This window comes from Helicoverpa zea, chromosome 29, assembly GCF_022581195.2.
Source record: "Helicoverpa zea isolate HzStark_Cry1AcR chromosome 29, ilHelZeax1.1, whole genome shotgun sequence".
NCBI lineage: Eukaryota > Metazoa > Arthropoda > Insecta > Lepidoptera > Noctuidae > Helicoverpa > Helicoverpa zea.
Genome location: NC_061480.1, coordinates 3,046,911 through 3,074,903, shown reverse-complemented (window position 1 = coordinate 3,074,903; position 27,993 = coordinate 3,046,911). Strand labels below are relative to the sequence as shown.

The 27,993-nt window shown below is 37.7% G+C and overlaps 5 protein-coding genes across 11 annotated transcripts in view; 2 read left to right on the top strand and 3 right to left on the bottom strand.

Moving 5' to 3' along the window:
• LOC124644138 (transcription elongation regulator 1) overlaps positions 1–155 on the top strand; it is a 42,467-nt gene extending 42,312 nt beyond the window's left edge. For all 3 annotated transcript variants that reach the window (XM_047183371.1, XM_047183373.1, XM_047183369.1), the window contains one exon: positions 18–155. The gene's annotated coding sequence lies outside the window, so the exon portion shown is untranslated. The remainder of the gene's footprint in view (positions 1–17) is intronic.
• LOC124644139 (zinc finger protein 420-like) lies at positions 149–5,656 on the bottom strand. The gene is made up of 5 exons (XM_047183374.1): positions 5,493–5,656; positions 4,267–4,761; positions 3,685–3,810; positions 1,506–1,631; positions 149–686 (listed from the first exon to the last, which is right to left on the bottom strand). The coding sequence occupies exons 1-5, from the start codon at positions 5,607–5,609 to the stop codon at positions 570–572; spliced, it is 981 nt and encodes a 326-aa protein (XP_047039330.1). The 5' UTR covers positions 5,610–5,656; the 3' UTR covers positions 149–569.
• A 469-nt stretch (positions 5,657–6,125) lies between these two features.
• Positions 6,126–19,153, bottom strand: LOC124644242 (zinc finger protein 624-like). 5 transcript variants are annotated; one of them, XM_047183492.1, is made up of 8 exons: positions 18,761–19,153; positions 18,280–18,403; positions 17,513–17,703; positions 16,530–16,667; positions 14,007–14,132; positions 11,544–11,666; positions 7,275–7,472; positions 6,126–6,692 (listed from the first exon to the last, which is right to left on the bottom strand). In XM_047183492.1, the coding sequence occupies exons 1-8, from the start codon at positions 18,971–18,973 to the stop codon at positions 6,651–6,653; spliced, it is 1,155 nt and encodes a 384-aa protein (XP_047039448.1). In that variant the 5' UTR covers positions 18,974–19,153; the 3' UTR covers positions 6,126–6,650. The 5 variants fall into 5 exon arrangements, with proteins under 5 accessions (XP_047039448.1, XP_047039450.1, XP_047039449.1 ...); XM_047183494.1 differs by having other exon boundaries at positions 7,390–7,472; XM_047183493.1 differs by having other exon boundaries at positions 16,530–16,661.
• A 463-nt stretch (positions 19,154–19,616) lies between these two features.
• Positions 19,617–24,112, top strand: LOC124643982 (zinc finger protein 197-like). Its single transcript, XM_047183130.1, has 5 exons — positions 19,617–19,857; positions 20,175–20,711; positions 21,156–21,281; positions 21,831–21,953; positions 22,565–24,112. Exons 1-5 carry the CDS (start codon positions 19,738–19,740, stop codon positions 22,763–22,765), a joined length of 1,107 nt encoding a protein of 368 aa, XP_047039086.1. The 5' UTR covers positions 19,617–19,737; the 3' UTR covers positions 22,766–24,112.
• Positions 24,101–27,834, bottom strand: LOC124643983. The gene is made up of 5 exons (XM_047183131.1): positions 27,675–27,834; positions 27,504–27,592; positions 25,964–26,088; positions 25,520–25,596; positions 24,101–25,076 (listed from the first exon to the last, which is right to left on the bottom strand). Exons 1-5 carry the CDS (start codon positions 27,748–27,750, stop codon positions 24,922–24,924), a joined length of 522 nt encoding a protein of 173 aa, XP_047039087.1. The 5' UTR covers positions 27,751–27,834; the 3' UTR covers positions 24,101–24,921.
• Positions 27,835–27,993: the final 159 nt, after the last annotated feature.

Sequence of the window (27,993 nt, the reverse complement as noted above, 5' to 3'; positions counted from 1 at the left end):
TTCTGTTTCTTATCCAGAAGGCGTAAACCAAACAAGAAGACACTCAATGCAGCAATAAGAAGCAACCACAAAATGTATATTTTGAGTTAGTCAAAGGATTCCTTTAGATATTGTAATTTTTAAATGAAATAATAAATGAAAGATGAAGTTTGTTATTTGATTTTTTATTTTTAAAGCCACTTAGCTTTAAAGCACAATAATTATAAAGCTGCCCACAGACTATCAGATGTGGCTTTCACTACTTTGTCGCGGAGACATAACTCGACTTTTTATAACAGACTTCTGCAGGAAGTCGCAAACAGGGAGTCGACCGACTCAGCAATTGTTGGTACGGCTTCACAAGCCACAGTCTCACTAATTCTAATTCTCGCACATTCCGCCGAATTCTGTAGGATTCTCGCAAATTCCGGCGAATTCTCATGTCACGAAAGTGACGCTTTTTTCTTGGCGAATCGATGGCAGACGACCATTATTTCACGCACAATTCATTGACAATGTCGGCACAAAGGTAATGGTAAGTATTTGAGCTTTATAAAATTCTGGTACATTCAACGCCGATCTTACCTATACTAGGTATGTTCAAAAGTATTAATAAATTTGGCGTCTGGTCTCTGATACTTGTGTGTTCTGTAGCGATGTCGAGACAGTTGACGGGACGACTTGAATGTTAGCGGACATTGTTCACACTGAAAATTAGAAATATAAGTATTTTAGACATAAATCCCTACTAATATTATAAATGCGAAAGTAACTCTGTCTGTCTGTCTGTTACGCTTTCACGTCTAAACCACTGAACTGATTTTAATAAAATTTTGTACGGAGACTTTTGAAGAATTCTCTTGGAAATGCGATATAACCGAACTCTACGCGGCCAAAGCTGCGGGCGGAAGCTAGTAATAACTATCATGCAAGCTAGCTGAAATCAACACTCGCTGACGCGAGCTTTCTTTAAAAGAGTCTAGTTTCCTGTAAAACCTAGCCAAGCCATGATATTGGTAGTTTTTCGTCAAATAACTTTTTTTTTCACTTTTGATTATTGGTTAACGACAAAGCAAACGAAGCAATTGCTACGGGCCCCGAATTTAAACTTTAAAAGTCTGACTTTGAGAGTACCTAATGAACCGTTCTTATTTCGCTGTTTTGCTCTTAAGGCCATAGAATGTATACTTCTTATAAGGATATAGCGGCCCCATGCTCTTCTTGCTGGCCTCGAGCCTGCTAACACACTAGAAGTCAAACTATTTATATCAAAACTAGTCAAACTAGTCATATTATTGTATCCCCAACTATTATAATCTAAGTAGTGACCCGTCCCGGCTTCGCACGGGATAACAGTATTTCCCCACTATTTCATGAATGTTATTATACATTAAACCTTCCTCTTCAATCACTCTATCTGTTAAAAAAACCGAATGAAAATCGGTTGCGTAGTTTTAAAAATTTAAGCGTACAAAGGGACATAGGGACAGAAAAAGCGACTTTGTTTTATACTATGTAGTGATAACCTGCACTGTAGCTTCGGTGCGATGGCTCTCGATGTGCTGCACAAGACATCGCCTGCTGTGGTACGCCGCGCCGCACTCGTCGCAGCTGAACGGACGCTCAAATGTGTGCATACGACGCTCGTGGAGCTAAAAAGATTACACGATAATTTTAGATCGAAACAGCGTCTTACTATGTCAAAGTTGCCTCGGACCTTTGTTTGTTTGTCCTGAGTAGGGCTGCCATCTCAAATTTCGCCAAACCCGGACAAAAATTAAAAAAACCCGGACATTTGGCGTTAATCGCATTTTTTCCCCGAACGAGTACGATTTTTTTTAAACAAAATAATACCTAATTTGTAATCCATTTACTACTAACATATACTTAAATTCAATGAGGTGCCTCCTTACATGAAAAGTGTCCGGGTTTTCCCCGGACACTTCTTGAAACCCCGCCCGGACGGTCCCCGGACGACCTCCAAACGAGGACAAATCCGGGGAAACCCGGACGGATGGCAGCCCTAGTCCTGAGGCAACGATGCGCGAGTCAGCGCGGTGATTTCGCAGCCCCGGATCTAGGGGGGGGCAAGCCGGGGCCCATGCCCCGGGCGGCAAATTCAGGGGGCGGCAAAATCAGGCGGCTGCCTGATTTTAAATCCTACATCACAGAATACCATAATTGTTACCTACAGGGCCGTCTTAACCTATGGTGCAGGGTGTGTGTATGTCTCAGGGGCGCCCCACCACCAGGAAATTTCGAAAAAATTACACCCGTTTGATAAGGAAGTTCCATTGTATCATGATACTGACAAGCAAAGTTTCTAAAAAAGTCGCCTTCGCTTTGTTTAATTGATCATTTTGAATATTTTTCACTTTTAACATCCTCCAAACGTACCGTACGTAACGTATGTATTGTTTTTCTGATGGTTTATCATTTTTATTGACGCACCGAATCAACGAACACAAATGGCACTCGCTCTAATCACGGTTTCTTTTTATTTGTACATAATTCCCAGTTTCATTTGTGAGTCTTCAGGGCCGTCTTAAGCTATGGTGCAAGGTGTGCGAATAACCCGGGCGCCTCGGTCTCAGGGGCGCCGCGGGACGCCCCTGTTTGATAAGGAATTTCCACATTGTATCATATGATACAGACAAAAAAGTCGCCTTCGCTTTGTTTGATTGATCGATCATTTTGATTATTTTTCACTTTTAACATCCTCCAAATAAGTGAAAAAATTCTCGCTCGCTACGCTCGCGGCTAAATGACAAAGTATGTACTATTTTTCTGATTGTTTATTATTTTTATTGACGCACCGAATTACGAACACAAATGGCACTCGCTCTTATTACGGTTTCGTGTTATTTGTACATAATTCCCAGTTTAATTTGTGAGTCTTCAAACAAATAATTTAAAAAAGTTCGTGGCTTTACAATGTACTTAGTCACTTAATATTGTGTCGTAGGTTCAAAAATTTCGCGCTCGCTTCGCTCGCGCAATATTATACATATGTTACTTTCATAACTTCATGACTCAAATCCACGCTATATTACATTTTATAAGTCAAATGTAGCAAAAAATATTTTTTATGGAGTCCTCAAAAACAAAAAAGTTTGCGCTTCCGACTGCTTGTTACTTTACAGCGCTTTTTAAAATTTATTAACTTTTTGTCCCAAAATTAAAAAATTTGCGCGCTTCTTTCGCTCGCACAAATTTTTACAATAATTGTATTATTCTGTCTCGACTTTTATAACTTAAACCTGGCCAACAGTTTGAGCCTACAATTATTTGGACACATTTTTTTAAGTCATTTACCTACCAAAAAAATGACTTTCGTTGGTGAAAATAAACATTAGTAGGTAGGTAGGCGGGGCGGCATTTCAGTTTTTGCCCCGCCTAAAAAAAATTGAAGATCCGGGGCTGTGATTTCGAGCTTTCGAGAGCGGAGCATTTAAGCTGAGCGCTGATGTTTTCGCTCGGATATGACGCAAAAATTGTATTACGTACCAATATTATAAATAGATTCTTTTTACTTTGTACTCTAAAGACTACGATTTTTTTTCTTTGTTGGTAGGTAATCGGGTGACAGTTTATATTTTGTCGTGGAAAGTAATTCTCACAGGACGCGAGTGAAACCTAGGAATTGGGTAATATAGCCTACTCATGGACAGCTTAACTCCCCAACAGTGTTTGAATCTCTCTCACCTTGAGTTGAGCATTATCTAAAGCTAGATAGTCACAGTGTGGACATGAGAGTTCTCGACTCATGCCGTGGTAGGATCTACAGTGGCGCTTCAGCTGCGTCGTTGAAATAAAACTTTTTCCGCAAAACTGAAAAATTCATGTTGAAGTTAAGTTTTTTGACGATAATCAGTAAGTAGCTTATTCTACAGCTGTGTTAAAGCTCATTATTATAATAGAAAGAGAGCGCATGAGCTTCACAAGGTCCGATCCGATTTAATAGATGAGGAAGGTAGGTAACCCAGTATTTTTGCATGATGCGATAAGCGAGCGCAAAATAACTTTACAATTCTGAAGTTAGGTATTTAACTCTTTCCCCATTATTCCCTATCGAGAAGCTTTACATAGCTAAAGTAAGAACTAGTGAATTTCCAGCAGACAAAATGTTTTCAACAAAACACTACGCATGCTTGAAGCATTAAATAGCTAACTTCAGAAACGAAGTTATATTTGACGCGAACTTCTACATGTACCTATACCTACTGCACGCTCGACTACGCAAGGCGAGGGTACTTCCGTGCCCAAATTATATTAATAATAACTTACTTCACAAACAAAATTGAATCCCAAATGTAATTTCGCGTGACTGATAAAGCATTTCCAATTGCTGACAGTCTTCTTACAAATTTTACATCTAACCGGCCCTTCCGGGTCCAATTCACCATCAACCAAGTCCAAATACTGTTGCCTTTTCTCCTTTTTAGTTAACTTTTTGACAGTTCCCTCTGGCAGCCATTTTGTTTCTCCACCATTTTGATCTTCTATTCTGTCACATTCGATTTCGACTTTTAATTCCGGAAATCCGTCAATATTATCGTAATCTTCACAATTTTCATTGCTGTTGTCATGATTTTCCAAAATGATTGAAATTATTTCACTATTTTCGACTATATTTTCGTTGTAATTACTTTGATTGCTGTTGTACTTTTGTTTTAATTTAGTTTCGCTTTGTAAACTTCTGTTGCGTAGATTTAAAGCTGTGTGGACGTCGTCCTTGCATTTGCTGCATATATTTTGAGGGAGACCGTCGTTAGATTCGATCTATGAAGTTTAAAACATGTTGATATAATTTGGAAATATGACTAACTACTACCTCTTTTACTGCAGGTAAAGGTACAAGTTCGCAGCCGACCGCAGGCGACAACTGCAGATGACGTGTCGCAACGACACTACTGGTTTCTATGTATTTCTATGAAATTCCCTTCGTAGTTGAATGAAGCGACGACATGTCGTCTGCAGTTGTCGCCTGCGGTCGGCTGCCAACTTGTACCTTAAGTAAAAGTTAAAAGCGCATGTAAACGTGTACCATCCCACCCGGCGAAAAGAACATTATTCAATGGCAGTCGGTAGGTATAAAAATCTTTCACTGTTAGGAAGCCAGGCACTCCCACAGTAACATAATTCGGATAAGTTACGGATAGGTACGTGTTAATTCGCATACGTGAAGTTCCCGGGACGCGAAAACAACTATGCAGTTAGATAATATAGGTAATTTACATTGACTTGATTAACGTAGATGAAAGATTAACGAGCTTCGCCGTCGTAAGGTCAGACCGCCATGTTGCAAATAAATAAGTAAGTCAATATTTACTTTATTTGCAATACAAATAAGTTAAATTGGGCGTGAGAATATAATGCAAACTTGTTAACAAGAGCCTTTAAGTTAAAAACATATTCTGATTCAATATAGGTAGGTGGGTATACTTAATTGCCATTGACAATCACTTGTTGACAAGAGGACTCAACAGATTTTGATTGATAACCCGACTTACTTTCAATCCTGTAGTTAGCAACAAAACATGACTGAAATTGTCATTTTCTTCCGTATTTGTGAATAGAAATGATAAATTATCTTCAGATAAACACAATCTACAAAGTTGTTCACACATTTTGAGACACCAAACTAGTTTTGCTCCGATTTCGTCAGTCGAGTATAGCTGGATTTTGACAGATATGGGTGACCAGACTTGATTTCAAATTACCCTGACATTAACTCTGTGTTGCCAAATGCCAGGTAATTATATCACGCATATTTTATTTTTTCATGTTTTGAACAAAGCAAGACACATACATTTTTAAAGATTAAGACGCAAACCAAACCTGAAAGAATGGCGCAGGACTTTTTAGGTAATCAAGTAGGTGGGGTCCCCCAAAAATGATTAGCCTGAGGCCCCACAAATTCGAAATGTAACGCTGCCAACCTCTTGGTCACGAGGATAGTATGACGTTTTTAAATAATTCATCTTTACTTTTGCTGTGTATGTGATATTTGTTGCATAACAGGTTTAATTTTATTGATGAAAAAAGGGATTTCAAGTATTATTATTAGGTACACTCTATCTGTGCCAATATGTTAGAAACAGACAAACGGAAGAATCTTGACTCTTACAAAATAAAACAAGTTATAATAAAAAAAATGATTTATTTCTAATAAAAATACATCTACATATATTATTTACAGTGATTTGTGTAACTATTACTTGCATAGGTATGGGACAAATGAAAATAGAGATATACATAATAGACTGAAACATTTTTCAAAAATTCAAACATTTTATGTATTGTTGTATGTACTGTGTGCTTGCACTATTAAGTACTAAAAACAAAAGCTTTTGTAATTTGTGATTTTAACTTCCAAGGCATTTTCAGACTAATCTTTTTATTCTAATTTCAATTAAAAAAAAAAAAAACTAATTAGCTCCGAAACTACTGAGCCAATTTGTAAAATTCTTTCACTGTTGGGGCGCTACACTCTTCCCGAGTAACATAGGCTATATTTTATCCCGGTAAGAGCAGTTCCCAATGGCCTGCAGGCAGCTAGTTTCGTCTAAAACTGATGATCGTTCTAGCTATCTACCACGAACTTCTCTATGGGACCCTGATCTGACCGCGCGATGTTGTGGAAGTTGACGAGGTGACGCCGCACGTGGTCAGGACATTTGTAGATCTTCGGACACTGGGGGCACATGTACCTGTGGCAATAGAGAATGTATCATTATTATTATGTCTATGCTAATATGTCTATGTAAAGGATAGAACGATCATAAGGTTAAGCAACGTTTAGGCGCAGCCAGTCTTTGGATGGGTGACTATCATGTCATGACGAGTTCTTCCGTGTTTTCAGGGGTATTGGGTTGCCCGGGTAACTGGGTTGAGGAGATCAGATAGGCAGTCGCTCCTTGTGGCACACTGGTACTCAGCTGCATCCGGTTAGACTGGAAGCCGACCCCAATGTAGTTGGAAAAAGGCTAGGCAGATTATAATATTGTAAAGCTGAAGAAATTGCTTGAACGCCCTAATCTCGGGATCAACTGGATCGATTTCAAAAAATCTTTCAGTTTTACATAAACCATTTCATGTGGAAGTAAAATTTATCCGAATTCACTGAGTAGTTTCCACAGACGCGGGCGAAACCAGTGTCATTTGATGGAAGACGCGGATGAAACCAACAGTAGATGAACGATATATTTAGTCATCAATGTTATTCAACAAAATTTGTTACTCCATCATTCTTTTTCCGCCCCTAAAACTTGAAAAATACCGTCGTAAAATACCTGATATCTCTCAATAACGCCCTGATGGTCCCTGCCGACGCCGTGACTCCTGGCCAGATGGAGCCTCGCGTTCCCCGGGCGCGCGAACGTCTCCTGACAGACGGGACATAAGTACCTGTACTTGTGTTCCTTGTGGACTTTGTACTTGTGGATGTTCAGCCGCTTCTGAGACTTCTCCCATTTCTTGCAGATGCCGCACTGGGGGGTGAAAAATTTGGAGTTAATATATTTTATTTATTTTATTAACATAAGCAAATAAGGGCAGAACTATAATACGTGATTAAGAAGAGGTAGTCATTATTTATTTACACTAAGAGGAAACATTTAAATAAAACTACTTTTAAGGATTTTATCGCGGTTATATGAATATTATTTTATCCCGACGTTTCGGATCCTTTACAGCATCCATGGTCAGAGGCGGGGTGTGGTGGGAAGTGTTAGAAATCAGTAAAAGAAAAAATGTTGTTTGTGTTTTTTGTATCCTAAAGACTCCGAAACTACTGAACTGATTTCCAAAATACTTTCACAAATTTACCGAGTCATCCGCCGAGCCTTTTCCCAACTACATATGTTGGGATCGATTCCCAGTCTAATAAGATGCAGCTGAGTACCAGTGTGCCACAGACGACTGCCTATCAGACCTCGTCAACTCAGTTACCTAAGGAACCTGAGCTGCATTCGGTTAGACTGGAAGCCAACCCAAACATACATGAGCAAAGTATGGGTAGATGATGTAGTCATTTCTGCAGAAAAGAATAGCAGAGTATAGGGTAAAAAAACCCGTACATTACATTTAGAGGTTCTACAGCTCCCATAAATTGACTTTGCCGCTCGGAATTTAGCTACAATACTACGCGCGGCGAATGATGATCCCTATGACGTTTCAACTGACAGTTGTAATAGTGATGCGAAACTGCTATAAAATGCCATATATCAAGTTCATTTATGTGTTTGTTTCAGTGCCGTCATACTAACGCAACAAGTTCTACAATAAGTGCAAAGTTTTTTCCTTCCAGTTTTTTAAAAATTGTTATTGTACCTACTTGCTTCTCATATCACTTGTCAGTGGCAGAATCGTCGACATCGACATCGACGGCATTGATTGCCAGAAACAAGAATAGAATAGAACTGTTAGGCGAAGGTCATGTCATTCAGCCAGGTGCATTTCATTGCATTCAAGGGCCTTATTATACTTTATTTTACTTTACATTAATTCGCCGCGCGTAGTATAGTGATTGCGCAAAAGTCAAAATGTATGAACAAAACATTTGAATGCGCGAGGCGGGCACCTCACTTCACAGCGGCAAAGACATTTGACGAGAAGTATATATTTGTATAAAAGTACGAACAAGTTAACAATGATTATGAGAACAAAGTAAGGTTGAGGCACTAGTGTTTGACATAAATAGTGAAAAACTTGACTTTATTGCAAAAAAAAAAACTGTGTCACTAGTAGTTGACAAAATAAGAAAAAATATAACAAAATCAAAATATCAGATATAAAAAAGTTACTTAATATTAAAAATAGGGCAATTTGAAATTCTTTTTACATAAAAATACACTGTTTCAAGTTTCATTATATTACGTTATACATTTTTTCATTCAGGACGCGGGAAACGACTAGTTATTTAAACATGCGATCTTGCAAACGAATAATATATAATGTAGAAGGCGGCAGCATAACCAGACGATTCTATCTTTAAGTTAACTTTCTTAATTAAAATTTTAAACATATACCAAAATATCTATACCTATCTATGTCAACCACTAGTGCTCACAAAATATTTAATATTATTTTCAATAATAATAAAAGTCAAACAATATAATATAGTGCCTAAACCTTACCTTTTAATATCCACGTTGAGAAGCAAAGGGCCGATTGTATGGTGCCTAAAGTGTACCTATTGTTAACCTCCCACGCAAAAAGAGGTATTTTATAAGTTTCATCGCTATGTCTGTCTGTGGCGCCGTAGCTCTTAAACTGATGAATAGATTTTATAGATGAATACGGGGTGTTCTAACTATGGTTTGATTCATTAAAGTTGGATTTTAAATATTAATGGCCTTACTACAAAAACTTTAATCCCTGTTTTACACTTGTCTAAAAAAATTTTGACTGCAAAATGAACCATATGTCAACGTCATAATTTGACATTTTTTTAGACAAGTCTTAAACTGACGTTAAAAAGTTTTTGTGGTAAGACGGTAACTCTTTTGACATAAATACTAGGAAAGTTGTATTTTTCTAATCTCTATACTGATAGCGTAAATCACAGATATACTTAATATATTTTGCGGATCCATCAACATTTGTTCAGAAAAAAAAAAAAATTAAATAAAATACCTTCTAATATTTGAAAAACTAATCACACATGAAAATATGATTAGACTTCTTGTACATAATAATAATACTTTTTACGAGATCTGTATAGTTTAATTTTAATTTCTAAATCTAATAATTTCAATAAAATACTATTAAAGATACAATATGGCAAAATATGACCCCCAATCTTGGGGGTCAATTGGAAATAAACATGGAAGATTGTTTAACAGACTTTTTAACCAAGTATATTAGGGAAGTCGGTTTTTTCACAGCAATGTACATAATATCAATGGACATAAGGAGATCCCTTCGGACCCCAAAATAATAAAAGTTTTTTTATCAAAATGTTATCAGGAAGATTTAATTGTATGTACAATAATTGAAATATATTTATACAGCTTACTATAAATTAAATACATGAAGTCGAAGCACTTTTTATACCATTTACTTTTAACTAACCTTGAATGCTATGTAATATCCTAACACTTACGAAATCATTATAAACCTGACTCAATATCCCTAGACCCCTAAAATATCCCTAGTTTCATAAGGGAGTCTAGAACACTAACTCAATGTTCCCTTTAGACGCCCTAAGTAAACTAAGGGGGTCCAGGAAACTCCTTAAGAAACTGAACTCAATATCTCTAGACCCCCTAACTAACTTAGGGGGGTGTAGAAGACCCTCTCTGAAACCGACTAACTCAATGTTCTTTTTAGACCCCCTAACCAAATTTAAGGGGGTCTAGTAGCTGACTAAACTTAGGAAGGTCTAGATGACCCCCTTATGAAACTGAACACAACGTTACCTTTAGACCCCCTTCCTAAACTTAGGGGGCTAAAACCAAGCTAAAACCAAGGGGGTCCTACAACTGCACCCTAGCAATCGGCCCTTGCTGTTCATCAGCCACGCCGTGCACCCTGCGCATGTGCGCTCGCACTTTGTTCGGCTTCTCGAAGCGATGCTCGCATATGCCGCAGAGGTAGCCGTACCTCTTGCCCGTGTGAGCATTGTGTTTATGTATCTGCAGGAACTTGCGCGACTTGAGCCTTTTAGGGCACATGTCGCACTGTTTGGCTGTTAGTATAAGTTTTAGAAGAAATACTAAAAATAATAGGAACTAAGAGACAACTATAGTATAGCATGGAGAAAAAGAGAGGACTTTGTACGTCATGATGGTTTTATGAAAAACATCGTGAAAGGGAAGGTCGAAGGAAAGATGGGGAGGGTTCACACACGTCTCGAGACAACAAGTTCCCGCACGTGGACAAAAAGTAGCTTTTCTCATTGAACGGATTTTGATACAACTTCCATACCTTATACATCAGAATATCTAGGCTACTTTTTATTTGAGTGCGGGTTGTAATTCACTCAGGAAATGGGTGAAACTTTAATGAAATACTTATGTTGTTTTCATATTTTTTTTAAACAAGATCCTTATCATGTACGGTCAGCGTCAAAAGTAGCTGATTCTGATAAATCAACATTTTCAAAAGTGCTCCGTTAAATTATCAACGAAACCGTGTTTAAATAATTTTTAAAATTTTGACTTGTTCAGCTAGTTTTCAAGCTGACTGTACTATTGGACCTTTAAAATTATTGTCACCTGACCATATCCTTAATAAAAAATTGGTATTATGACCTATAAAAATATTTTGTTCTTGCAGCATTTTAGTATGGGCATGTAATGAGGAGGGATGATACGCATGCAACAAAGTGTGTGCTAAGTATGAATGTAGATGGATGGAGAGGAAGAGGAAGTCCCAAGAAAAGATGGATGGATTGCCTGAAAGATGACCTGAATAGGAAGGGAGTGAGTGTCAATATGACGAGTGACAGGGGAAAATGGAAGAGGATGACATATTGCGCTGACACCATATAAAATTGGGAACACGGCAGGAGGAAGACGTTCTTGCAGCATTTTTGTTCTCTATTAGATGGCACTTACTTGGAAGTTCTTCTCGGGCAGATGTATAGCGATGTGCTGCACGAGGTTGGAGCGGCGGTGGAAGGTGGCGCCGCAGTGATCGCACACGTACGGCCGCTCGCCCGTGTGACGCCGCTCGTGGATCTGGGTATGGTATCATTACCGTTAGATCATCATCTCCCGAGCCTTTTCCCAACTATGTTGGGGTCGGCTTCCAGTCTTAAGCTGCGTCTACGCTAGGAGAGCCGAACACAATTCGTCTAGTGTGGACCAACTTACAAGCGTCTAAAGAGCGCGCTGCGAGCATGTCGTTCGTGCTCGGCTGCGTTGACGTCGCGTTGACACACACTTGACGCCGTGAACGACAAGCCGAGAACGGCTCCGCTTGTGCTTCGCTCGTGCTCGGTTCGTCTAGCGTAGACCCGCCTTTACCGGAAGTAGCTGATCAGTGTGCCACAAGGAGCGACTGCCTTACCTGAACTCAACCCAGTTACCCGGGTAACCCAATACCCCTTGGTTAGACAATTTTTAAGTAATGTATGTCTAAAATGGGAACAGCTAGTTAGAAAATAGGGCCTATGTAGGTACTAACTAAAACTTAGACAGTAATGAATTTTATATGAACTGGCTTAGTTACTAACTTATTTAATCAATTAAATCATTTTTTTAATAACTGATTTTTAGAAAAAATATATCCCACCCAAAACAAAAATGTGAAAGGCTGCCAAGTTCGATAATATGGAAATCCTTCGCCTATAAAAGAAGTGAGATCTGAATAAGTACCAAGTTCCATACACATACCACAGTTAAAAATAGTTACTTTTTAATGATGTTACTTGGCAAGTTTTCACACACCTTCTTATAAACCTACTAAACGCAATGAATCAAGTATTTAATTTTCTATTAAAACTTGCCAAGTAACATTATTAAAAAGTAACTATTTTTAACTGAGGTATGTGTATGGAACTTGGTACTTATTCAGATCTCACTTCTTTTATAGGCGAAGGATTTCCATATTATCGAACTTGGCAGCCTTTCACATTTTTGTTTTGGGTGGGATTTCATTTATTTTTGTAAGGTTGTTTATTTTATTTTTTTCTTATGATTAAGTTAGTTAAGGAAATGTCTCATTTATACTATCTTTCAGATTTTTGAAGCACTATGCTTCTTACAAAGAAATGAACTAGATTAACTAAATGGACTAGATTTACCAACTGACTGACATGACATGTTATCATATATTATGTTCGTGGATCAAAGTTACACATTCGTTATTTTCGAAAGTGACTCACACTTGGCCGTTTTCAGATTTTTACTTTGACTAAATACAAACCTTTGTAACGAATTTCAGATCGGTACGACCATTCGAAGATATATTATATAAATATAGATAAATTTAGTTCGTTTTAGTTCCTTAGGGGTATAAATTTACACTGGGTATTTTACACCTTCATTATTTTTAAACCGACTCACACTTGGCCATTTTCAGATTTTTCCCTTTACCTTGACATAAAGACCTACCTCCATGCCAAATTTCAAGTCAATACGACCATTGGAAGTGGTCTAGGTTTTTGATGAGTGAGTCAGTGAATCAGTGAGTCAGTCAGTGAGTGTATAGTAAAAATAGCGATTTTCTGACGTCAATATCTCAAGACCTACAATAGATATATTAATGAAATTTTGTATTTTAGATAAGTGAGGGGGTCTCAACAGATACTAGAAATTTGAAATGTGTAAATAAGATAGATTTTGAGTTATAGGGGGGTCGAATTTGGCCCGAAATGGTTCGTGTAATATAACCCACGGCCGGTGTGTCGCTTTTTTTGCTCGAACTTGGCGGACACACTGCCGTGTGTCTAGATTTTTAAGCCGTGAAGTCGTGGTGGCCTAGTGGGTAAAGAACCAACCTCTCAAGTAAGAGTGTGTGTTCCAGGTCAGGCAAGTACCAATGCAACTTTTCTAAGTTTGTATGTACTTCCTAAGTAAATCTTGGACACCATTTACAGTGTTTCGGCACGTTAAACTGTAGGTCCCGGCTGTCGTTTGAACATCTTTGGCAGTCGTTACGGGTATCCAGGAAATGTGACAACCAATCATACCTAGGGGTATCAGTTGGACGAGTAACTGGGTTGAGGGGGGCAAATAAGGGTGAGTGCTAGCTAGCATGTGGTGGCTGTATATTGTATAATGCAATACATACTGCATACAAATGTAAATACAATAATTTGTCGAAAGGTTCTGGGGAGACATGTGTTGCTGGGGAGTTTGTTGCGCCACTTCTTTTTCCCAGCAACAACACATAGGAAGTGGTGAAGGGTGGGCGATTTGGGGGCTGTCTTTTGTAAATTTCTGACGTTCGAAAAGTGCTATTTTGCAGCCAAGTTTGAATAAACAAATTTTGATTTTGATTGACCCTGGAAACCGACCCAAACATAATAGGAAAAAGCTAGACAGTCAATGAATTAATAATTAATTACGTCTTACCGTTAACGCCTCTTTAGTAGCAGAACTATACTCGCAGTAAGCACACTTGTGTATCCTGTACAAGCCGTGGCGAGCTCTCTTGTGTTCCTGCAGCTGATTGTTGTTGCGACACCTCTTTCCGCACGCCTGGGTAAAGGGAAAATAGACACATGTGTTGTATAGTTTTGTCTATGTTTGTAAATGCTACAGGGTTTCAAAGCTAAGCTAAAAAGTGCTAGAGTTGAATTTTGTAGAATCAAGCTCGATTTTTTGAAAAAAATCTAAGTCGTATCCAGTTGTGCTATAGGATTCAAAACCTGAATTAGAAATTCATGATATTGTAGACAGCCGTTATCTTGATCGGACGTGAAGGACGGATTGGAATGAGAAAGCTCGAAAATTAGGTTCATAATATCACATATTACTTACATAGGGGTACATAAGAGAGCATATAATGCAGTTTATAAGGAAGGAAGTATATAAAGCAGTACATAGTTATATACAGTCGACTCTCGTTAATTCGAAACTTGAGGGACTCTTAAAATATTACGAATTATCGAGTTTTTGAAATATTAAATGGTTCGAAATTTGTGAGAGAAAATAAATAAAACTCCGAATTATTAAGTGTTGATCAATTATTATTTGTTAACTGCTATTTTATAACAATGTCAAAAGTTTAAAGACACATTTGTGTGTAGGTATTCATAATGTGAATTAATTAATCTTTTGAAACAGCTCCGTCATACTGCTTCAAAACAGATTGCTGCTACTCAGACTGCTCTCTGACTCTAACTTACAATCTTTCCGCCTCTTTCTCTCTGCAACTTTGAATTCTCGAGTGTTGGACGACTAAGAATTCGAATTAACGCGTCGTTTTGTTATATAGCAATGCTTTTTTCGTTCGAATTACCAAGTGCATAAAAATGTATTGATTTAGTTCGAAATATAAAGAGATTTTGTAGGGAACTCGTGATAACTTTGAATGAACGAGAGGTTCGAAATATTTATTTATTTATTTACTCTCTCCAAACATACAAATATTTTTACAGGTTACACCCAATGCGATATTGTAGCAAACATAAAATTTATAAATATACTTTAAAAATAAGTATTTCACTGTTGTTAGTTACCATAACAAATCCTGTGGGTAGCTGCTTTTGTAAATTCACCCAAAGAGCAACAGAATATGTCAATGTCACCCGCAATGAGGTTGAGAGTGCGGAGTGCTCTCGTGAGCGGCGCTTCTCGAAGCAAGTTAGTTCGCGCACGCGGTTCCGCCAGCAACCGTGGCTGACGACGACGACCCACATACCTATCGGGAACGACTGGATTAATCCTTCGCAATATATCCGCATTATGTATCTTTCCTCTTATTATCTTAAAGATATAAGTCACCAGTGCAAGTTGCCTTCTGACCCTCAGTTCATTATATCCGACCATACCCAAGACAAAAAGAGTTGGATACATTAACGGATAAAATGGGTAAACCCCGTATTGCTTCATATATTTAAACCTAATAAATTTATTTTGCACCCGCTCCAGCATGAGACTATACTTAGTTTCATGTGGAGCCCAGATAACTGCATTGCATTCTAGTTGGCTTCTTACTAAAGCATTATATAATGCCGTTATAGCTCTAATATTTGTGAACCCTTTGACCGTCCTAAGAACAAACCCCAGATTTCTATATGCCTTTTTACATACCTTCACTATATGATCACGAAACGTGAGTCCGGTGGTGAAACGAACTCCCAAATCCCTAACTTCCGTCACCCTATCCATTGGTACTCCATCTACCGTATACGTATGTGTGATGGGTGAGTGTGAGCGCGAAAAACTTATAGTCACACATTTAGAGCTGTTAAACTGCAGAAGGTTAGTTTTGCTCCAAGCAACCACTCTGTCTATATCACTCTGCAGTCTTTCACAGTCCTTCACATTCGTAATGGGGAGATGAAGCTTAAGATCGTCGGCAAACAGTAGGCATTTAGAATATTGTACAACGTTCGGCAGATCATTAACCATTAGGAGAAATTCTAGAGGCCCTAAATTTGTGCCTTGACTTACCCCAGATCTTGTATAGTAAGCGTTAGATCGGTATCCAGCGTACTCAACATACTGTTGCCTGTCGTTCATATAGCTCGCAATAAACTTAAGTAAATGTGGGGTGAAACCGATTGCCGCCAACTTTTTCAGAAGTACGTCATTATCAACTAAGTCGAAAGCTTTTTTAAAGTCGAATATCGCAGGTTTGAATTAACAAGAGTCGACTGTACATAGTTTTACATTATACATCGTTTGATTAGGGGGTCGCAAGGCCTTTTGATCTGTACTGTAGACTATGTATAAAAAAGTATACATATAGGGGAACACACAAGAAAGTACATTATCTAATACATAAGGGGCACACTAGTGTAGGACGTCCTCAGGCACGGTGGAGTGATGAATTGCGCAAGACGGCTGGCAGGAGCTGGATGCGAGAAGCCGAAAATCGATCTCAGTGGCGTGCACTTGGAGAGGCCTATGTCCAGCAGTGGACCTAACCTCACAAACGCAGTAGTTAGTATGGAACCGTATATGCGCCTTGTAAGTCGTCTTCATCCGGAATTCTTTGCCACAAGTGCCGCATTTGTAAGAAGAACTGTTGGGTATCGTCATACGTTTCTTTTTCGGCGGCTGTTTCTAAAAAAAAGGCAATATATAATTAAAATAATTAGGTATTGTATAGGTATTACTGGGTAACAGGGCTGTGTCTAAAATTTAATTAAGAAATCCCATTGATTTTATTTTATTTTATTCATCATGGGACAATAAACAGCTACAATATAAATGTTACAAGAATAGTCAATAATAATTAAACAATATTGCAGCCCACTACATTATCCACATATTAGCAAAGATATGGTAATAATGGGTGCCGCTAGAATGGCAATACAATTAAATTAAAGTATCATTAAAATTAACAGTACAAATTTTAGTGAAATTCCTACTTTTATTTAAAATCTGAAATTCAGTCTGTTATTAGTAAATCGTTTCAGAATAAATTAAGGAAAATTATGTGAAGATATTTGTCACCTGTCAAGGATGTCAAATGGGGTCAAACAGTCAAATGGGGTCATTATTTTAAGGGGTCAAGTGTTAAATGAAAAATAATACAACACAATCAGATATACAAATCTGTTTGTAACTTTAATGCTAAGTCATATAAACTATATATCTATGTAACTAGCTTCCGCCCGCGGCTTCGCCCGCGTAAAGTTCGGTTATATCGCGTTTCCAAGAGAATTCTTCAAAAGTCCGGGATAAAAACTATCCTATGTTCTTTCTCAAGGTCAACTCTATCTCCGTACCAAATTGTATTTTAAATTAAATTTTAAAATCAGTTTAGTGGTTTAGACATGAAAGCGTAACAGACAGACAGACAGACAGTTACTTTCGCATTTATTTAATATTAATTAATAGGGAAGTAGGGATTTAAATAAGTCTTTCTAAAATTGTTTTAGAGGCAAATCAACAAAACACATTACCTGTCTCAAACTCCTACTGTTCTCACTGCCGTCCATGACAGGATAGTCATCAACATCATCGTTCTGGAACTCCTCGCTGAAGATCTCGTAGCTATAGTCATTCAGTTCCACCTTCTCCACTTTAGCTTTCTTGATCTTTGGCTTGGATAGAGACTTTTGTAGACGTGTCGTGTATTTCTTTTTGGGTTTTCCTGGAATTAGACGTGGGATTTAATTTTATTGTTTCACTCGTTTTTGTCAGCGGTTTCACTTGTGTTGAGGGGACTATTTACCGCACCTGGGTAAAAAGTTACAGTAGTGTTTTTCAGATGTATAAGCTATATCTACTGTTTCTTGCAGTTTTACCCTCATGAGAAGGCACTACTACCTTCATCCATTAATTTCTTTAGCTGTAGAATATTTGTGTACTGAATTACATGTAAATTGGTTCATTATATAGTTGTAGTCGTTTTGGCATGAAAGCTTAACAGACAGACCAGAGAGTGACAGTTTCTCTGCTTTTTGAGGGAACTACTTCCCACAGTCAGATGAAAAGGTAATCACTTGCATGTAAGAATAATCAAAATCAAAGCTCATTTATTCAAACTTGGCTGCAAAACAGCACTTTCTGAACGTCAAAAAAAAAAAAAAATACAAAAGACAGCCCCCAAAACGCCTGCCCTTCACCACTTCCTATGTGAACACACAAACATTATGTAAATATTATTAAATTTTTGAATAAAAAAAAAAAAAAAAAATATTATAAAATATTAGTACATTTTTGTTACCTGATATCATATTTAACAGTGTCTTCTCAGCTTTGCGACTAGTTCTCCTGAACTGTAGTGCATTGTTCATGGTCTCTATACATTGTGCACAGATCTTCTGTGATAAGCCATCATCCATTTTTATCTGAAAATCCAGAATTTCTTGTATCAAAGACAGTTTTACTTTACTAAGTTTAAGACAGATTGATGTGATATAATTTTTTAGTTTGTTGCATTTATTTCTTAATTATTTAGAGTTTTTGGTATTTTCTTTACGAACCAGCTTCTCTGCACAGTTACTCAAACAGTTTCACTCGCGTTCCGTGGAAACTAATCCGCACACTCGTAAGTAGCCTTCTTCAAAAAATAGGTGTGCTGTCTAATACAGAGAGAAATCAGTTTTCAAATCTGTTTATTAGGTCATAAGATTAGCGCGTTCACACTAACAAATTCTCCACCTTTTTAGTATTAGTAAACATAATAAATAACTTATGAATTATACCTCTAAGCCGGTGACCAGTCTCAAATCCTGCGACCTTTTTTCCTCACTCTCTTTATTGTAAAATATCGACACTAAGTCCTCCGTACTTAAACAGGTTCTGCAGTAAGCTATTTCCGGTGTTTTCTCTTCGGTTTTAGTCACTTTTTCTGCCAATTTTCGCCTTGCAGCCCTGTGTTTCGTACTCATATTATTTAAAAGCAATAAGGCCAACATTTTTCACAACTTTTTGATGTTGTTCGGCTTTGTAGAGAACATTTATAAATTAGAACTGCTAGTTGATTTGGGAGTATGATATTTTGCAGTGTATTTAATGCAAGATTAGTTAATTTCTAGTTGGAATTTGTGATTTATTATTTATCAACATAAACATAAACAAATGAAGTAGCAGCCATGTTGTATTTCTTGGATGACGTTGATGAATTCGTTGATAAATTAATAGATGAATATAGATCTTTACTGATCTAATGTTTTGATCAAAATTGAGTGTGCCGCTAATTTCGAGAATGTAACAAACGATTTTAATATCCTCATATATAAAAGCGCAGTACTTTGTGGTTATAACTTTTCTAAATTAACGATCGACTTAGCATTTAACAAAACTGAGAAATCGTTTTAGAACGAAACTCTCACGTTTTGTTATTGCTTATGTAACGTTGCCTCCAGGTTTACGACAATGATAATATTTCTTATCGTCAACATCATAATTTTATGATCATGATTCTATAAACATAAAATTATGTATACAGCCATAAAATTTATGATATTTTATCGAATTATTTAATACCGAATCTTCAAAATAGTGTAAACGTTCCTCCCCAACAACAGAACGCTAACGTCATTTTGGCTTCTGCTGTTTGAATGTCAAAAAATCGTAGAAAGGATTTATTTTGAAGCAGAAATGTTCTTATTACTCTTCTATAGCTTAATTTTATGACAAAAATACGAAAATATTATTACCTTTATCAGTATTTAACGACATGGACTCTTGGAACTGCTGTAGAGCATGCCTGGGAGTGGAAGCTTTGCATCCAATATTTCAACTGATAGATCATCATGAAAAGTATACAGATGTTATTTTTTCAGCCACTGGGCTTAAGGTATAAAATCTGTACTAATCTATAAAGTTATAAAGCTGAGCAACTAGTTGTCTGTACGCGCTAATTTCAGGAATCGCTTGTCCGATTGGTAAATTCTTTCAACGCCTTTGTCGAGGATAGCTATAGGGTCCTTTTTGCCCGAGCACGGGAAGTAGTTGCCTCGAACCACGGATGGAACAGTGGGGACAGCTAGTTATCAATTTTTTACAAGCAACGAAACTAGTTCTAAACTAGTTTAATACATAAGAAAACGGTATTAATTGCTAGAAAAGAATTTTTATTTGCTATTCATTATTATTGGTATTTCATTTTTACAGGTAGAATACAACGACGCATTACCCCAAAAAATGTGCACCTCATGCATAAACTTCATCAACGCATCCTACAAATTCAGGAAAAAATGTGAAGAAAATCAAAAATCATTAATTAGCCGCCTCAATGAGAAACCACAATACGAAATTAAAATAGAAACAAATATATTTGATGTAGAAAATAATGGAAATGTATCTATAGACATATCTGACTTAATAAACTATATAGATGTACATGTGGTCGCCGTTGCTAGTTACAATTATGATATTGCTGACAATATTGAAAACAATGATATAGAATTTGAAACGAAAGTCGAAGATATTGTCGATAAACCTGTAGAATTAATTTTTAAAAGTAAAAAGAGTAAAAACTGTAAAGAGAAACCTGTTAAACGGAGTTTGCGGAAGAAGAAAGAGAACGGAGAAAAGAAAGAGAGATGTAAAGAGGAGATTGAGTGTGAATACTGCCATAAGATATTAACTTCTAAGCTGTCGTTAAGAAATCATTATAAAATACATACTGGATTTGATGTTGTTTGTGAAGTGAGTATAAAATATGTATTAGTGTAGGATTTAATGTTATAATATTTATGTATAGTATTTTCTATGGGCCTTAGATGCCTGATTAAAATAAATATAGAGCCATGTTCATAATTGAAATTATGTAACAATGCATTTTGACAGGATAGTCTAGACTTGTCTAGGCATAGAATGTAATTTTAACATTATATATGAGAAAGTAACTCTGTCTGTCGCTTTTTCACACTAAAATTACCAAACCAAGTTAAATGAAATGTACATAGAAGATAGCCAAGACAGAAAGGACATTGACTACTTTTTACCCAGCTGCTGGAAATAGTTACCTAGGAACTACTCATCATATCAGTGATTGCTCACTGTTTTCTTGTAGTTTCAATCATCATATATACATATCATTCTAGGATCAAATAATATATTTAACTGATGAACTTTACGTCTTATTTACAGCATTGTGGCAAAAAGTTTATAACAAGGAGACTGCTACTGATGCATTGCAGAGCTAAACACGGTTACGAGAAGACAGACAAGTGTTCCTTCTGTGATTACAAGGCTTCCAATGCTGAGCAAGTGAAGGTGAGCCTCATTACTTACTAAATAATGGTTCTCATATGAAGAGATCAGCCAGCTGCGCAGGACATATTATAGTGTACGAGCATTTGCTTGGACTGCAGTGCACTCAGTATTCCTTCACTCTCATAGCGCGATGGGACAACAATCTCTTCCCCTGATAGGTTTTAGTCAGTAAAAGTCTTGTTTCTCTTCTCAAGAACAGCATGGGATGGAGATCTAACACGACAAAAGAGATCAGGCGCAGGACCGACATCGCACGGGTGTATCAATCACCAACTTCCAAACTCCGGGCTGTTTTGTGAAAGTTTAAGAAAACCCACAAAGCGATTTCGGCTTTGCCGATGATCAATAATATTTTTGTTTTGTTTGTTTTAACCCTAAATATTACATTTTGAAAAGAGAAATATTTTAATAATTCTTTCAGTGTGGGATATTTTTTTTTACCGGTGATGCAGATATGTTCTTTTAATGATTCTGGACCACCAGTATTTTTTTTGCACTGCTTAAAAATCATTCCTGTATTTTTAAGTATAATTTGTCTTTTTTTTTTAGATCCATGAGCGTCTCCACACTGGTGAGAAGCCGTTCGTGTGCGCGGAGTGCGGCGCCGGCTTCCATCGCAAGAGCAGCTACCTGCAGCACGTCGCCATACATCTGCCGGAGAAGAATGTGCAGGTAAGCACTGCTAATCTTATAGGGGTGAAGAGCTTGGTCTGATTTGAAGAATTAGCGTTAAACTGGTCCCGGCTGTCATTGAACATCCTTGGCAGTCGTTGCGGTTAGTCAGAAGCCAGTAAGTCTGACACCAGTCTAACCAAGGAAGGGGTATTGAGTATTTGAGTGCTTGGGTAACTGGGTTGAGGAGTTCAGATAAGCAGTCGCTCCTTGTGGAACACTGGTACCCAGCCGCATCCGGTTAGACTGGAAGCCGATCCCAACATAGTTGGGAAAACTTTCAGGAGATGATGAGCCCATTTATACATAGAGAAAAGTTATAGATAGAGTAAGATCGCGGAAGCCAAGCTAAGATGATTCATCTCCCAAGCTATTTCGTCATATCGCTATCGTCGCTATCTTCGTTTTCTATGCATTAATATTTAATTTCAATATTTTTCAACCGACTCAAATTCGGAGGTCCTCAGTTTGACCTGTATGTTTGTGTACGATATTTCATGCTTGATTGAAACGATTTTGATACGGTTTTCAGTATAATATTTTTCACACTTAGGGGCAGGTTTTATTATAAGTCAGTTGCATTTTTACTAAATCCTTATCCTTTATTCCAGTGCGACCAATGCCCGGCCCGCTTCAAGTCAGTAACGCTAATGCGAATCCACAAGAACCGTCACCGCGCCGCCACGCACGCGTTCCGCTGCGGCGTGTGCGACAACACGTTCGTGCGGCGCCGCAACGTGCTGCGGCACCTCGCGCGCATACACCACCTGCCGCCCGACCCGCTGCACGTGCGCAGAGTCGATATTGCGTGATGATAAGTCGCTAAGTGTGTAAAAAGTGGGGTTCGTCACTAAAAAGTGTGTCGAAAAGCGTGATTCGTCACGAAAAAGTGTGTTGAAAAGTTATCTCGTCATCAAAAAGTGTGTCCAAGGTTGGATTCGTCATCAAAAGTGTGATAAATTTTAACAATAGCAGCTCCATACCTATGTGTGGAAATATCGTACAAAGACTATATTCATGTTTATTTACACGCACAGTAGCTTACCCGCTTTCGTGAAATAAAAATGTCTACAAAACGTTTTTTGGATACTCAAAAGAACATCCTGAATGGCTGGTCCAATCTAGATGTGACCCGTTAGATGTAAGCCATTGTTAAAAGCAATTTAGGCAACTTTAATTTGAGAAATGGTTTATTTTTTTCAAAATGAGTTAATTTTACGAATTAAGTATTGGAATAAGAATTGCCACCTTTTATATGATTTTCGATTTGTAATGTATTTCTATGTAACATAAGTATTAAAAATTGTGATATTACTAATATTTTAGGCTCTCACTATAAAGCAATAAGGACCTTTTAATTTTTATAATGCTTGACCATGAAAATACCCTAAGTAGTACTAATTTTAATTCCTATACCTATGATTATTAATTCACTCAATTAGATATAAAGTTAAGGGTCTCTTTAAGGTACGTTTTGAATGCCAACTGCCGACCGCACATGCCGCGACTGCATGAAGTCGGCCGCAGCTGCACTACTGGTTTGTATGTCATCATCATCATCATCCTCCTGCCCTTATCCCAACTTTATTCGTGGTCGGCGCAGCATGTTTTCTCCTTCCATACTTTTCTATCTGCCGTCATCTCACAAGTCTCTCCGTTCTTTCTAATCATATCCACTTTCACACAATCCATCCCTTCGGTCGTCCTCTCTCCCTATACCCGTCCACGTTCATCACCTTCTTCACACATGACTCTCATTCCTCCGCATCACATGCCCATACCATGACAGCCGGTTTCCACGCAGTTTTTCTGTTACCTACAGGCGCCACTTTCAAACTTCCTCTTATATATTCATTCCTCACTGTATTTGTATGTATTTACATGAAACCGTTTTCGCCCTCAGATATCGACCGATTTCATGCAGTCGCTGCAAGTGCGGTCGACAGTTGCAGTCAGCAGCTAGCATTCAAAACATACCTTTATTTGTGCAAGAGATTTAATTAAATCAAACATTTTTGTAGCATTTTTTTTAGAAAGGACTATAAATTATTTCCCCTAGTTATGTAAGTAAATTGATAGATCCGATTTCAATATTAATTATACCTATTTATATTAATTATTTTCTATGAGAAGGTAATTAAAAACTCTTTTTAATAGCATTATTAGTTTTATTTCTTATAACTATGTATTAAATATACATTAAATCAATATTTTTCAATGACGTTTTGGGACGCGGGTAAAACCGCAGAAAACAGTCAGTCGTAAATACAAGGGTTTAGTCATTAGCCTAATTAAAAACTCTGAATTAAGAACCTCCCTTTTTGGAAAGTCGGTTAAAATAACTTACTATTAGTAGTACTTCGTAATTGGCGTATTGTTATCGAATCTAAATTAAGTGTAAAATATTGTCAGCTGTGAAAGACCTATCATCATCCTCCGAGCCTTTTTCCCAATCATGTTGGGGTCGGCTTCCAGTCTAACCGGATGCAGCTGACCACCAGTGCTTTACAAGAAGCGACTGCCTATCTGACCTCCTCAACCCAGTTACCCGGGCGACCCGATACCCCTTGGTTAGACTGTGAAAGACCTTAATGAAATAAATAAATTGTACAGAATAAAAACATTAACCGACTTCCAAAAAGGGTATTCAATTCAACTGCTGTCCTTTTTCTTTTAGTCTGTTATAGTTATCGGCACGAATCTTGAGCTCTGACCTTCACCGGCGCAGAAGTAATTCATTGGGTCCCTTTTGTGGTATGAAGTGAGGCGCGGGGGCGCGCTAAAGCGTGGTGATTGGCCCGCTGTGCATCGCGTCATAGCTAATAAATCACTACTGCGCAGATGTAGGTCAGAGCTCAAGATTCGTGCCGATAACTATACAGAGAAACCTTATATTTTTGTGTAGTTGACAGTTTTAAAGGGAAAATTGCATTTTTTTACCGACTGACTGGACCAAAAACCGGTCTGCTCATATTCGTGTGGCTGGCTCATTGTGAGGCCTGTTCTCCTTGTCGCGAGGGTCTGCGGTGCACTGCAGCAGCGTCCACAGCGCGTCGCTGTCGCCGCCGCTACTCATGTCCACTTCTATCGGCTGCAGTAGCTTGCGGGACTCACTCTTTATATCTGGAGTTTGCGTAGTTAAGGAGATATTATGTGTAAGTATATAAGAAGATAGAACTGGGACATTAAAATATGGGAAAAAAACTGGTAAGGGTGAGTAGGACTCACCTTGGGTAGGGTATTTCAAACAATTTCTTACTTGTTGTCTGTCTTTCGCTCTTTCATGGCTAAACCACTGAATCAATCAAATATAATTTGGTAGACAGGTAGTCTACAGCCTGAGAAAGGCTAAAGACTACCTTTTATCCGGCTATAGGAAGTAGTTCCCTCGAGCATTCATGGGAAACAGCAAATGACACATGAAAGACAGTTATTTTTGCATTTGTAACATCACAAATACTGGTTCTTTCTGGATCATTTGAAAACACTAAAACCTGTTAGTTGTTGCTTCTGTCGGGCAGTATGAAGTATGCTAGTTAGTATGTAAAACTTTATGTAAAGGATACATCCTTTAGCCACGTTAGGTGGTGCACTAAAGTCCCAACGGATCCCAGTCAATTCTTTAGCAATCTGGAATATTTCTCTGAAACAATACAAAATAGAATCAGTACTCTTACTTATTTTACTAACTTATAAAATACGGATCATATGATCATCACATTTTTCTTGCTGAGGGCCACAGGATAAGGTGACTGCAAGCCAGACTTTTTGGTATATTTATTTAGATTGATAACTGATATTCTACATTAACTACTTTCAGCACATGCCTGTTATTTTTAAGACAACCCACTGACAAAAGTAGGTATAGTTATCAGCACAGATAATGAGCTCTCGGCGGAAGAGTGGGCATCGCTTTGCGCACTGTACACTTATGGCAGTAAACCAATAAATCGCTTCTGCAGGTGAAGGTCAGGGCTCAATATCCTTGCCGATGATTCTAGCATACTAACTTGGCATTATCCAATCTGTTCCGATCACTGTCTGCAATGGTGAGATGTGACTCGAAGGTAGCACACACTCGGTCCAGCTCACTGCCTCGCCGTTCCAGCTCTGCTAGACGTTCTGTCAGCTCTTTCTAAAAATATACCATTGTCATTGTTGGTATATAAACTTTGTAATAGTTCACTGTTGATGATTTTATTTAAAAATAATGCAGATGCGTAATTGGTGGAATAAAAATCCTCCGACGTCAAATGGATACTAAAAGTCTTAAAGTCTTCAAGAGGGTCCAATTATATATTTAATTTTATAAATTCACACATAACAAGCTTTTTACAACAACTGACATTTCTTTTTTTTTTACACTTTTTTCGGGTTGGCTTTAGTATCGTTTGGCAGGCGGACGGGGCTAAAAGTGGTTAAATCTGGTAGAGGGTGGGTCTCCGATTATAACGCTACCACTCTTGTTACAAGGTAATGGATATTTTTCGAGAAATTTACAAAAAATGTTTCTAACCTCAAATCAGATAAAACGCGTAATGTCAACGTTATTCGGTGAAACGGAACGTTAAAATGGGCGATCGACAACCGAATGTGTTTTAGTATATCGTCTGTGGTGTACAAATCCGTGAAAAGGAACGCAAAAAATAAATAAATGTCTCTGGTTTTTGCGTTAAGTGTCATTTGTGATTAGCTGTCATTCCGTTTCTCTTCGAGTTGCGTCAATGTACTATGATGTTATTTCAAATAACATCTTATTTCTCTTAGTATGCTCGAGCGAGCGAAGCAGCTCGCGACTTAGGGCACCCCCGACTCGGATAGGTTAGGTTCGAAGGGGATGGCGGGGTCTTAGACCCCGCCATTCCCTTCGTGGTTATTTTTTTTTAAACCACCCAGAAGTAGGAGCCCCGCGTAGCGGGGCTCCGTCGACTTTGCCTTTGTTCGTATTGATTAGAAGTACTTGCACTTAATTTTCCGACCTTAGTGGGTGATTATAGTGTTTTGAGGTTAGGTTACAAATATCTATTTTTCTCAAAAATTATGCGTTACCTTGTAACGGGAGTGGTACCAGAGGATAGGGGTGGAGCCCCCCAACACCCTCCCCCCCTTTTCCTCCCCCTCCGCCTGCCAAACGATACTAAATTTTTACCCTTTTTTCTTCTATCAATTTTTGTACCTAAACCAAAGAGATTGTACATACAATAATAAAAAACACCATTCTTTTCTATGCAAAATAAAAAAAAATAGTTTATTCACAGCATATAAAATAGATAGAGATTTACATGAGCTTTGAACCAAAGTTCGAAATAATCCAAATTATAAAAAGTTGTTGACAAACAAAAGTTGTGGCGAATTTTAGTCCCCACAACCTGGACTACTAATATTACACAGTTTGTGAAGATAACTGGACTAACATGTCTGCATTGGTATGCGGAATAACAAATATACAATAATTAGATTAGATAGATAGAGAATATTTTAATAGGGAGATCAATTTTGCAACGTTACCTTGGTTGGAGTTATTTGTTTTAAAAGTCAAGTAAAACTTACATTTAACTTAGTTTCCTGTGCAAGTTTCGTCTCTAATTCTGTGTACTTCTTACATGCTTTCATTTGTTGCTGTTCTTTCTCAATCTTTTCTGTAAATGAACAAAAAATAAGTCGAGTTACCAAGCAAAGTTTTTCTACGAGACTTGCTCCAGTTTTAAGTTACCTACTTACCGTCAACCCGTTTGTAGAAGTCGTCCATTTTTTCCACAATGTCCAAATACCAAGACTCTCTACATTCTGAAGCCATTTTCAGTGCTTTTCAATAAGATTTGGTGATAGAACCGAAATAAAGCAATCAAATTCGTAAATTCGTCAAGACAACAAACTAAAACGACTATTTTGAATTCAAAATTAATAAACAAATGTCACAGATAACTTAGAAAAACTATAGACTATCATAGAAAAGCCAATGGACCTCCATGTTTTCTTTCCGGTTACGGTTTTTTTTAGTTTTGTGTGTGTATCCGAACGTAGTGATAAAAGAAAGCGA

What these genes read in the sequence shown, in the direction of transcription:
- LOC124643983 (XM_047183131.1), bottom strand. Translation starts at nt 27,750, where the DNA reads ATGGCTTCAGAATGTAGAGAGTCTTGGTATTTGGACATTGTGGAAAAA. An exon ending in CTTCTACAAACGGGTTGACG is followed by an intron (nt 27,593 to 27,674) that starts GTAAGTAGGTAA and finishes GTTCATTTACAG; the next exon opens with AAAAGATTGAGAAAGAACAG. An exon ending in CACAGGAAACTAAGTTAAAT is followed by an intron (nt 26,089 to 27,503) that starts GTAAGTTTTACT and finishes GTATATTTTTAG; the next exon opens with AAAGAGCTGACAGAACGTCT.
- LOC124644242 (XM_047183492.1), bottom strand. Translation starts at nt 18,973, where the DNA reads ATGTTGGCCTTATTGCTTTTAAATAATATGAGTACGAAACACAGGGCT. An exon ending in GACTGGTCACCGGCTTAGAG is followed by an intron (nt 18,404 to 18,760) that starts GTATAATTCATA and finishes CTGGATTTTCAG; the next exon opens with ATAAAAATGGATGATGGCTT. An exon ending in CTACTAAAGAGGCGTTAACG is followed by an intron (nt 11,667 to 14,006) that starts GTAAGACGTAAT and finishes TACCATACCCAG; the next exon opens with ATCCACGAGCGGCGTCACAC.
- LOC124643982 (XM_047183130.1), top strand. Translation starts at nt 19,738, where the DNA reads ATGGACTCTTGGAACTGCTGTAGAGCATGCCTGGGAGTGGAAGCTTTG. An exon ending in TTTCAGCCACTGGGCTTAAG is followed by an intron (nt 19,858 to 20,174) that starts GTATAAAATCTG and finishes TCATTTTTACAG; the next exon opens with GTAGAATACAACGACGCATT. An exon ending in TGCCGGAGAAGAATGTGCAG is followed by an intron (nt 21,954 to 22,564) that starts GTAAGCACTGCT and finishes CCTTTATTCCAG; the next exon opens with TGCGACCAATGCCCGGCCCG.
- LOC124644139 (XM_047183374.1), bottom strand. Translation starts at nt 5,609, where the DNA reads ATGTGTGAACAACTTTGTAGATTGTGTTTATCTGAAGATAATTTATCA. An exon ending in TGCTAACTACAGGATTGAAA is followed by an intron (nt 4,762 to 5,492) that starts GTAAGTCGGGTT and finishes TAAACTTCATAG; the next exon opens with ATCGAATCTAACGACGGTCT. An exon ending in GCACCGAAGCTACAGTGCAG is followed by an intron (nt 687 to 1,505) that starts GTTATCACTACA and finishes TCTAATTTTCAG; the next exon opens with TGTGAACAATGTCCGCTAAC.